General features: G+C 42.6%; 1 protein-coding gene across 2 annotated transcripts in view; it reads left to right on the top strand.

Moving 5' to 3' along the window:
- The window catches only part of pik3r1 (phosphoinositide-3-kinase, regulatory subunit 1 (alpha)), a 45,185-nt gene extending 35,522 nt beyond the window's left edge, over window positions 1-9,663 (top strand). For both annotated transcript variants that reach the window (XM_029650518.2, XM_029650512.2), the window contains exons 8-14: window positions 3,681-3,888; window positions 4,003-4,183; window positions 4,313-4,581; window positions 4,704-4,880; window positions 5,008-5,082; window positions 5,240-5,410; window positions 5,872-9,663. In XM_029650518.2, the coding sequence (XP_029506378.1) occupies window positions 3,681-3,888; window positions 4,003-4,183; window positions 4,313-4,581; window positions 4,704-4,880; window positions 5,008-5,082; window positions 5,240-5,410; window positions 5,872-6,061 (1,271 nt within the window). In that variant the 3' untranslated portion in view covers window positions 6,062-9,663. The remainder of the gene's footprint in view (window positions 1-3,680; window positions 3,889-4,002; window positions 4,184-4,312; window positions 4,582-4,703; window positions 4,881-5,007; window positions 5,083-5,239; window positions 5,411-5,871) is intronic.
- The last annotated feature ends 1,184 nt before the right edge of the window (window positions 9,664-10,847 follow it).

Raw genomic sequence — 10,847 nt, 5'->3', positions numbered from 1 at the left:
CTCTGTGTGTTTCTCTCTCTCTCTCTGTGTGTCTCTCAGTGTGTTTCTCTCTCTCCGTGTGTTTCTCTCTCTCTCTCTCTCTCTCTCTCTCTCTCTCTCTCTCTCTCTCTCTCTCTCTCCCTCTCCCCTGCTGGTCTTTTAGAAGCTGTTGGTTCTTACAGAACCCATATATCACCTTGCTGTCTGTCTGTGTGGTCAGAAAGGCATGCTGATTTATCTAGGGACTACATTCCAGAAATGTCCATTTAGACCAAACTGTTTCAGAGAGGCAATTTTAGTGGCCCCAAATGGAATTTGGTTTACGACCGAGCTCAAGATAAAGAAGCTTATGCATATGTAGCACAAGTTAAGTTGAGTAATGTATTATATCTGTATATAATGTAGGCTATCTTAAGAAATGTTTTTAATATGTATAAAATCATGTGTATGACTTTCATTCAGTGCGTAGCTAGCTATCATTGAAATGAGATTGTGTCCTTACAAAGATAAAGCCAAGCTCAGCTGTCCTCCTCATCATGCAGATAAGCTTTTTTCAGGTATATTGACTTTCAGTCAATGTGGCCTATTTCATCATTACCAAGCTACCTTTGGAAAGACGCCGTTCCCTCATCCTTTTCGTCCCCATAAGCTGGTCCTGGGTTGACAATGACAGCGTTCCACTCCTGGCCCCTAGTTTTAAACCAGTACCCAGAACTGGCGCTATTTTAGTGTCCCTCAGCCGCGCAGAGAAGTCCTGAATTTGCTGAGTGTCACTCCTAGAGGATTACTGGTGTATTTTGGAGCCTCCAGAATGCAGGTGATAGTAGGAGGGAGGCTGTGACCGGTGCACAGGCTTTAGGATGTGTAGTGTAGCTCCTCTGCCTGGCCTGCCTATGCAGTGGTGGAAAATTTACCCAATTGTCATACTTGAGTAAAAGTAAAGGTGGCTAATAGAAAATGACTCAACTGAAAGTAACCCAGTAAAATACTACTTGAGTGAAAGTGTTTAGTGAGTCCGCCAGATCAGAGGCAGATCAGAGGCAGTAGGGATGACCAGGGATGTTACATTTTTCTGTCCTGCTAAGCATTCAAAATGTACAAATGTATGGAGTAAAAAGTAAATGATTTTCTTTAGGAATGTAGTGGCGTAAAAGTTGTCCAATATAAATAGTAATGTACAGATTCCCCCAAAAACGACTTAAGTAAAAATACTTTAAAGTACTACTTAAGTACTTTACACCACTGTGCCTACGTGATGCAGCAGCCAAGCTGGCTTTGTCTCAGTGCCAACAGTGGGCAGGACTAAACCGGTGCACAGCGTGCAGGGAGGTGGGGCGAGCAACCAGCAAGAGAGGGGCAGAGGGGAGGGCTGAGAATCAGAACAAGCAAGGAAGAGAAAGAGAGAGGCTGCAGGTTTTTCTCTCTCACATTGTGCTACAGCTAAGAGAAGATGTTGCACGGTTTGGTTTGGCAGCAGCTATAGTCAGATCTTTGGAAAGGATGCTGTGTACGGAGGTTGTTATAGGGGTATTTTAGCCTGCGCGTGTTCTAGTCTATATAGGTACTGGGATCTGCACTGCATGGGCTGTGCACATTGAGGGATAGCATCGGCAACAAAACAGAAAAAAGGCAAGTGTGCTTTCAAAATGACGACATCGCTCTCAGGAAATGAAAAATGCAGGAGTGGTCGGTGACAGTCCCCCTGTGTGATTGGCTGTGGTAAGTGATGTAACGCGTTACTGAGCAAGGAAGCAGGCAAGCTGCCCTTTATGATGGCTTTTTAAAATGGGTTTCAAGACGCTTGTACAAGAGAACGGGGCACCTTTCCGGGCGTATTACGATATTCTATTATCATTCAAATGTGCAACAAGGCGATCTCTGAAACATGGATGATTTGGAGGACTTGTGTCTGAGATCTGAGTTTGATGCCGATTCCGAACCTTTATTTTACTTAGAGATGGACCTTCCAGGTAGGCGAACTGACTCGCTCAGTCACGTTGGATGTTGCATGATAAGTCTGTCTCTTTGCATGCTGAGACACTGGTTTCAGTATGACCAGGAGATTAGTCTGAGGCTAGGGGCTAGCAGCAGCAGTTCACAAGGCAGTGTGATGTGAATTGTCACCTTGGCTGTCAACCCAAAACCTGCTGCTTTCATTTCAATACCCTCTGGTCATCTCCGAGCTTTATCTCTGAGCTCCTCTTTTTGGGATCAGTGGCTTTAGGCACTCCTGCCACCAGTTGGGTGTTGCTGTTATTTGTACTATATGTACTGTTACATAAAATATTCCATCTCATGGATATGGCTCATGTTATAAACATGTGTATTATACACATGACTCGGTGTCTCTCCTGCTATACAAAAGCCTGCGATGTCCAGGTCAGTAGGCAGGCTGCTAGAGAGGAAACAAAGGGAGTGCAGCAGTACTAGTGGGTTAAAAATAGCCTGCTACCATTTCAGCTCTGCCCCTGCCAACTCCTACCTCCGAGAGAGAGAGGCAGCTATAGGGAACCTGAGCCAGGCAGCCGGCCCTCGCAGGTTAATGCCACTTGTGATTAGCCAATCCAGTGCAGAAATTAGGGCTTTTTGATGAGCCCATCTCCACGGAATGATTTTTGAAGGGGTGCTATGCAGGGGCCAGCATCAGAGACAATGGACACCAGAGCTTTGCAGCATGGAATCAGAATGGCAATCTGCATTAGGGAGAATGTTGATGCTGAGAAGAAGCCATTAGAAGAGAAGGGACTGGATGTGCTCAATGCCACGCAAGGATTTTTTTTGTCAATGGATCTGTTTATTTTTTTTGTCTCTACAGACCGTTATATTGGTAGATATGTAGTTATAGGACTTACAGGATGGTACTCCAATGGTTTAGCACTGTTTGTATTTCAGCTGCTGGAGCACAGATGTGCTCCATTTAGGTCTGAAATTGTGCAGTGTAATTTATTTTGTATTTTTTGTGGCCGTTCTGCAGAAAGGCAGAGATAATCTGTGCATGGTATAATCGGGTCAACAGATGGGGTTGATTTCCAGTCGTTGTGATTTATGGTACAAACACGAAGACTGGAGATAGTGATGGGAAGGGGCTTCTTTTTCCAGAATGAAATCCATTCTCCCTGACACTCTCACTCAAGGATGATGGGGGGACGTGTGATTGGATTCACGTCTCCTGCTCACGAGGCAAAGATGTGTCCAGTTGAATGTGTATCCCTACAGATTTGTGGGCCAATTTAATTACCTGCAAAGCAAATGGAATAATATTGCATCTCGCAGCTATAGAGTAATAGATATTTCAACACCCACTTCCAGCTCCCCCCAGGAATACGCTGGCTAAGCATTATAGTCTAATGGGCGGCAGGTAGCCTAGTGGTTCGCGCATTGGGCCAGTAACCGAAAGGTCGCTGGATTTGAATACCCGAGCAGACAAGATGAAAAATCTGTCAATGTGCCTTTGAGCAAGGCACTTAACCCTAATTTGCTCCAGGGGCGCCATACTACTATGGCTGACCCTATAAAGCACCACATACACCTATTCGGTGTATGTGACAATAAAACATATCTATATTTTTTTTCTTTGACTACGCCAGGATTTTCTGACATCCCTCCTGATAACTCTATGATCGTTTTTAATGCACTAAGGTTTTGACTGTATCACTATTTCATGTACTAAGCAGCCACCTCTCCCCTTTTGTCCACTACAGCCCTACCTCCCAAGCCACCAAAACCCACTCCCCCTGCTGTCACTAACAACGGTATGAACAACAACATGGCGCTGCAGGACGCCGAGTGGTACTGGGGAGACATCTCCCGCGAGGAGGTCAATGAGAAGCTGAGGGACACGGCCGACGGTACGTTCTTGGTCCGTGACGCCTCCACCAAGATGCACGGTGACTACACGCTCACGTTGAGGTAAGACTACCCTTCCCCATTCCCTTCCTCTTAAAGACTTCTCACCATTCTTGATAACAAGTGTTTGTTGATATTTTAGTTTTTAATTGGTTTTCTATTGTTTTCCAACTTCAGAAAAGGGGGTAACAATAAGCTGATAAAGATATTCCACCGGGATGGGAAATATGGCTTCTCTGACCCCCTGACCTTCAACTCAGTGGTGGAGCTCATCAACCACTACCGTAATGAGTCCCTGGCCCAGTACAATCCCAAGCTAGACGTGAAGCTGCAGTTTCCCGTCTCCAAACACCAGCAGGTAACCATCAGCATAATCATCAACTTTATTTGTCTAGGACTTTTCATACAATACATCTTAGCTAAAAGGTCTTTGCAAGTTCATCATAAATCTGAAGATTCAATCCATTTCTTCTCCTTTCCTCCTCAGGATCAGGTGGTGAAGGAGGACAATATTGATGCTGTGGGGAAGAAGCTCCATGAGTACCATCAGCAGTACCAGGAGAAGAATCGAGAGTATGACCGACTCTACGAGGAGTACACCAGGACGTCCCAGGAAATCCAAATGAAAAGGACAGCGATCGAAGCCTTCAATGAAACCATCAAGATATTCGAGGAGCAGTGCCAAACGCAAGAGCGGTACAGCAAGGAGTACATTGAGAAGTTCAGGAGGGAAGGCAATGACAAGGAGATCCAGAGGTAAGGACTTGGATCTAAACCCCCCCTAAAAATGATAAAAAGGTTGAATTTGGAAGGTAACGTTTTCTTAACTGATCAATTTCTTCATGTTTCTTAACTATGTACATTATTGTTTTTCTCAGGATCGTGGGCAACTATGAGAAGCTAAAGTCTCGTATCAGTGAGATCGTGGACAGCAAGCGGCGTCTGGAGGAGGACTTAAAGAAGCAGGCTGCTGACTACAGAGAGATCGACAAACGGATGAACAGCATCAAACCCGACCTCATCCAGCTCCGCAAAACCAGGGATCAGTACCTCACGTAAGTATAATCTCTATCCACCTCCTAGTCTCAAATTCAAATAACTTTGTTCTGGTGAGGGAACATCTTGTAAAGGTCTCCCTACTTCCTGTCTCTAATCGGTGTTGTCATGGTTCTTGTGTTCCAGGTGGTTGACCCAGAAGGGAGTCAGGCAGAAGAAGCTCAACGAGTGGCTAGACATCAGAAATGAGAACACAGAAGAGTGAGTATTCTAGACTGGCCTTACATCCTTTTTATGTTCCTGGTGTCTGAAGTTGACAAAGGGGAATCACATTGCACCATTGTTAAATGCGGTAGAAACATTCAATATCAAACTTTAATTATCGAACTCCCTCTCTCCGTCCATCTGTGTTCTCCAGTCAATACTCTATGGTGGATGACGATGAGGACCTTCCTCACCACGACGAGCGCTCCTGGAAGCTGGGCAACATCAACCGGCTGCAGGCTGAGGCCCTCCTCCGGGGGAAGAGGGACGGAACATTCCTGGTTCGAGACAGCAGCAAGGCAGGGTGCTACGCCTGCAGTGTTGTGTACGTATAAAGACCTTGTACTCATTCTACTACCTCATCCAGAACTGACATTACCTGCTTTGGTTACTGACATAATTTACCTAAGAAGTACTGCAAACACAGTTCACAGACCGTTTAGGTACAGGTGTTATGTGTTCCCTTGAAGGTTGGAACTGTGCTGCTTTACACAGTTTCTGTTTACCTCAACCTGTATTCCAGCTATCTGCTTCTACACTGTTCAGTAATACATCAACGTTCGCACTGCAAACACGCATCAGACACTGTAGACTGGTGTAGCATTCAGTGTAGACATTGCAGCTCAACCATGGACTAGTTTAGTGTAGGGTAGAACCTCACTTGACCAAGGGCTTGGTGGTTTGTCGAGTTGTAGAGTCAGGTGTGCCGTAGTGCTGGGCTGTAACAAAAATGTACAACCCTGACCTAACAGGACAAGACTTGACATTTCTCTCTCTCCTCTCCAGGGTGGAAGGTGAAGTGAAGCACTGTGTCATCAACAAGACGCCCTCAGGGTTTGGCTTCGCTGAGCCTTACAACCTGTACAGCTCACTCAAAGAACTGGTCCTCCACTACCAGCACACGTCACTGGTCCAGCACAATGACTCTCTGAATGTGACACTAGCGCACCCCGTCTATGCACAGCAGAGGCGGTGAGGACCCTTACCGTCAGTCGGACAGATACGTCTACTCAGACTTTGTCCTTAAGGATTTTAAAAGCTAGGATGTGTCTTGCCTACTAACATACATACTTTTTATCCACAAGAGAGGAAAGGACTAAAGACAACCGCAAAACGAAGCCTGAAAACATTTCAGCGACTGTGAGCAGTGGCGAGAGCCTGAATGTAGTCTTGTTACTCTCGTGCTTATTGTGGGAGCACAGAGTCAAGGCGAAACTGCTGAACTCTCTCCCTAAGTGGAGGACATTGGAGGCCTTTTCCTAATGGTGCTTGTTCTTTTCAAAGCTTTACCAGCTGGAATGTCAAAATGCAGATAAAACTCGAATGCATCATTTTTGTTTTTCTACTGTTCCTCCTCTTTTCCCCATTTGTTTTTACTGTGTGTATGTGTCTGAGAGTGTTTGAGAGTTAGTGTGTGCATCCTTGTGACCAAAACTCACAGTATCTGAAAGGTGTTGGGGATGTCTAACACACCTGTGTGTTTAAGTGTTCAGTGACAGACCGTGGATCAACTGATAAATGTAGCAAAATGGCACTTTTGACAAAGTATAATTGTTTTATTGAAAAAGACTCCTACGGACTTGTTGAATCAAAGGAGCAAAGGAGATGACAAGGTGGCAAGAATTCCGGACTTTTCCCTTGCTAACCAGTGCAGAGACTCAACTGTTCTCTACTGTGGATGAGTGAAAATATGAGCGGACTTAAAATGGAAATAAGTATGTATATATACAGAGGAGAATGTCAGTACAAAGCGATGAAAACCTACCATACCAAAAAAGCTCAGTTCCTTTTCGGTTTTATCCTAATATGCTATGCAATTCTGTCTCCCTTATTTCTGCAAAGTTGTTTTTATTCTGTTGCAAACCCATAATATAAGCTTGTTTTTATTGCTTGAAAAAGTGTATTTTTCCCATGTAAATATCCAAGAGGATATTTTGTGTCAAAATGCCAAGATAAAAACTGCTTCATATTTTTTAAGAAAGTAAATAATAGTAACATACTTTATTACAAATTTTTATCAGCAACTGATAAAATTAGTGTTTTATTAGTACTTTTTTTGCTTCAAACTGATATTCTTCTCAGGCTGAGAGCCTTTTGAGTATTTGACAGCTGCTTCAGTCACAAATATTTCTAACAGAGCCACATGTTCTAGATCTTAGTCGAAAAACAAACAATGGTAGCATCCCATAGCATCCAAAGGGGCAGCCTATTCCTTATAGGATACAGGGACTAGGGTGCCATTTGAGAGGTAGCCTATGACTCTTAAGTATGTGCACTCTTAGCATGGAATAATGGGAATATTTGTTGATTACTGCAGTCATAATGGTGCATGTTGTACTCAACTTTTCAACCATCCATGGAAACAACAGTATAGATTTATTTTGTTATATAACCTTTCCCCTTCACAATGAGATCAAAGCAAATCTGTGTTTTTAAATGACGGAAATTGTTATTAAAAGTATAAATTGGGAGACATTTGATCTTCCCGTATGCTTTGTCCCTATAGTATTTTTTCTGTATCAGAAAATCTTTTGAGTGTTTAAAGGGGTGGATCAACTCATTTAGAATAATGATTGCTTATTATCGTACAACTTTGTCTGCCAATACATAGTGGTTCTGTTACTTGGAGGAAGTACCAACATTTTGCTGCAACCCTCTAGTAAACAGTGTCACTGCTGCAGTTTTAGTTTTCTCACCCCTTTATTCAAAAATTTATATTTCCATGACTGTAAATTAGGATTTTAATCTCTACTACACTGTAAACATGTATCAATGGAAATTCACAGTGATAGATATTGTATGACCTAACATGACAAAAATAATCTTGATACATTTCTTTTCAACTCCATTATGTCCCCAGAATGATAAACATAGTAACATTTATGTCGATAAATAGATTTTATTTCATTTAAATAATATTATATTCAACTTTAGACTATCAGCTAAAGACTTACCATCCAAGCCCAGTCAATAAAATTTAAATGGAGAACACAGCCATGCAATCTCCATAGACAAACATGGGCAGTAGAATGGCCTTACTGAAGAGCTCAGTGACTTTCATCGTGGCACCGTCAGCATGCCACCTTTCCAACAAGTCAGTTAGTCAAATTTCTTCCCTGCTAGAGCTGCCCCAATCAACTGTAAGTGCTTCATGAAATGGGTTTCCTTGGCCGAGCTGCCACACACAAGCCTAAGATCACCATGCGCAATGCCAAGCGTCGGCTGGAGTGGTGTAAAGCTCACCGCCATTGGATATTGGAGCAATGGAAATGCGTTTTTTTGAGTGATGAATCACACTTCACCATCTTGCAGTCCGACTGGCTAATCTGGTATTGGTGGATGCCAGGAGAACGCTACCTGCCCCAATGCATAGTACCAACTGTAAAGTTTGGTGGAGGAGGAATAATGGTCTGGGGCTGTTTTTCATGCTTCGGACTAGGCCCCACAGTTCCAATGAATGCAAATTGTAACGCTACAGCATACAAAGACATTCTAGACAATTCTGTGTTTCCAACTTTGTGGCAAAAGTTTGGGGAAGGCCCTTTCCTGTTTCAGCATGACAGTACCCCCGTGCACAAATCGAGGTCCCTACAGAAATGGTTAGTTGAGATTGGTGTGGATGAACTTGACTGGCCTGCATAGAGCCCTGAACTCAACCCCATTGAACACCTTTGGGTTGAATTGGAACGCCCATCAGTTTCCGACCTCACAAATGTTCTTGTGGCTGAATGGAAGCAACTCCCCGCAGCAATGTTCCAACATCTAGTGGAAAGCAGCATGTCCACTGTTAAGCTCTGCAATGTGGATGTTCGTCATTCTGATTGGTCAAGAGTCAATAGCTATTTCAAAATGTAGAATTTTCCTTTTTACACATTTTAAAGGAGTAGTTCACTATTTTACAACTTAATCTTAGACGGTTCCTCTCCCTGAAAGTAGTCTATTGGCCATAACAAAAAAATGTAATGGCCAAATTACCTTTTAAGTAACATCAAACCAAATATTGAGCTGATTTGAATTGATTTCAGGTTATTTGGCCTTTAAAAAAAAATGTAACATGCTCACATGGCCCCATCACTTTCATTGATTGTTAGCTTTTTAATGGGTGTTTATAGAACTGAACCATGGATTACAGTTTCTCATGGCCTACTACTCTTTATAAGATTAATTGTCGTTAACTGTTTTTCTTTTGCTTTACTCACATTGGTTCACTCAAGGCCAATAACTACAGAACCAGTTAAAACAAAGCAAGTTTGGATTCAAGCTACTATGTCACCTCTGGGATAAATACCCATTGTACTATACAATACCTTTTCAAGTTTGTTGTATAATTGTAGTTTGATCTCAGGTGGCCCTGGTCTTGTTTGTCACTTTTGTCCAAAGTGTCATCTCTGTGTTCTTTGAAAAAAAACTGCACCGTTTTGAGGTTTATTTTCTTTTAAACCTCAATGACTATATGACTTCAGTTGACATGGTGACTGTGACAGAAATGTTGAGATTGAGATTTAACAGTGTTCCCCAGTTTTGCTTCAAACCTGTATTAGGCTTTGTTAAAATGAAATAAAAGTGTTTAAGAAACTATTTTTGAAGTAAATTGCTCATTTTACCACAATATTGTGACATCTATGGATCCATACCAGCTGAAAAGTACAACTAGATGACTTCAAAGAAAAACTACTGAAGGCTCCTTTTCAGTTGCAGAACTCTGTGTACAGTTGGGTGTCTTTTTTTTAGGTTATGCAAATTCCGGGTATGGCATGATGGCACAGCATTGATGTCACCAGTAATAAGAAAACCGAGAGCGTCTGAACGCTTTGTTCCCTCTGAGAACATTCACATTGTGACTGAATTTATAGAGGCGTATGTAGTTTTAGCTATTTTACCACTCATCACTTAATTCTAGAATGGACTTTTACGTCCTACATTTCACCAGTTAATTTCTACTTGCAGATACAGGATGTTAATGTATTAAATGAAATGGGTCTTTTGATCAGATTTCACTTGATTTTAGCATTTTACTTTGTCATGCCCAGTACCACAGTAAGCACAGTGTTCCTTAACCAAGCTGTGGTTAATTAACTTATTTAATGCCTTGACCAAGTACTGGTTCCATCCACAGCGAAATCTTAAGCAGCAACCCAGTAGGTATTGGCTGCTATCCACCATTGTGTGTAACAGGTTTATCACAGTCTTTTAACAGGTTTTAAGTGTTACAAAGACATCCAGTGATGTACCAGCAGGCTAGGAGCAATGAGTCTTTGTCCTAGGTTATGTAACATTGCTCCAGCTCAAAAGGCACATAGATCACTGGAGGTTATGGCCATCCCAGAAAACTTGAGTGATCATCTGCAGAGAGCGGGAGTGTGAGAGAGGGATATCATTTCAGCAATGCAGACCAAAAGTAAATATAGACTGGATTCTTCCCATTGCAGTTCCTTGAATTGCAAACACTAACCACCCTCCTGCCCACCAGTACAGTGTCCTTAGTCTGCATTTAGAACCACCAGGATGGGAAATTCCAAAATGTTCAGTTTTAAAACATGCGAAAATGTCTTTTGTTAGAATTCGATCACCTTCTAGAACTTCCTCTCAACTAAAGTGCCAGAATGCAGATGTAGCTACGAGATGTAGGATATAGATGAGGTTGATCAAGCGTATCCTCTGACAACCACTGTTTACTGTTTGCGTCAGCATGGGGAACGGAAAATGTAAAACCACAGATCACATGACCTTAACCTCTGGACTTGTACTGGAGCTGAGTACAA

The sequence above is a fragment of the Oncorhynchus nerka genome, linkage group LG4, assembly GCF_034236695.1.
Source record: "Oncorhynchus nerka isolate Pitt River linkage group LG4, Oner_Uvic_2.0, whole genome shotgun sequence".
NCBI classification, from domain to species: Eukaryota; Metazoa; Chordata; class Actinopteri; order Salmoniformes; family Salmonidae; genus Oncorhynchus; species Oncorhynchus nerka.
The sequence above is the reverse complement of the archived record's forward strand: the minus strand, read 5'-3'. Positions and strand labels throughout refer to the sequence as shown.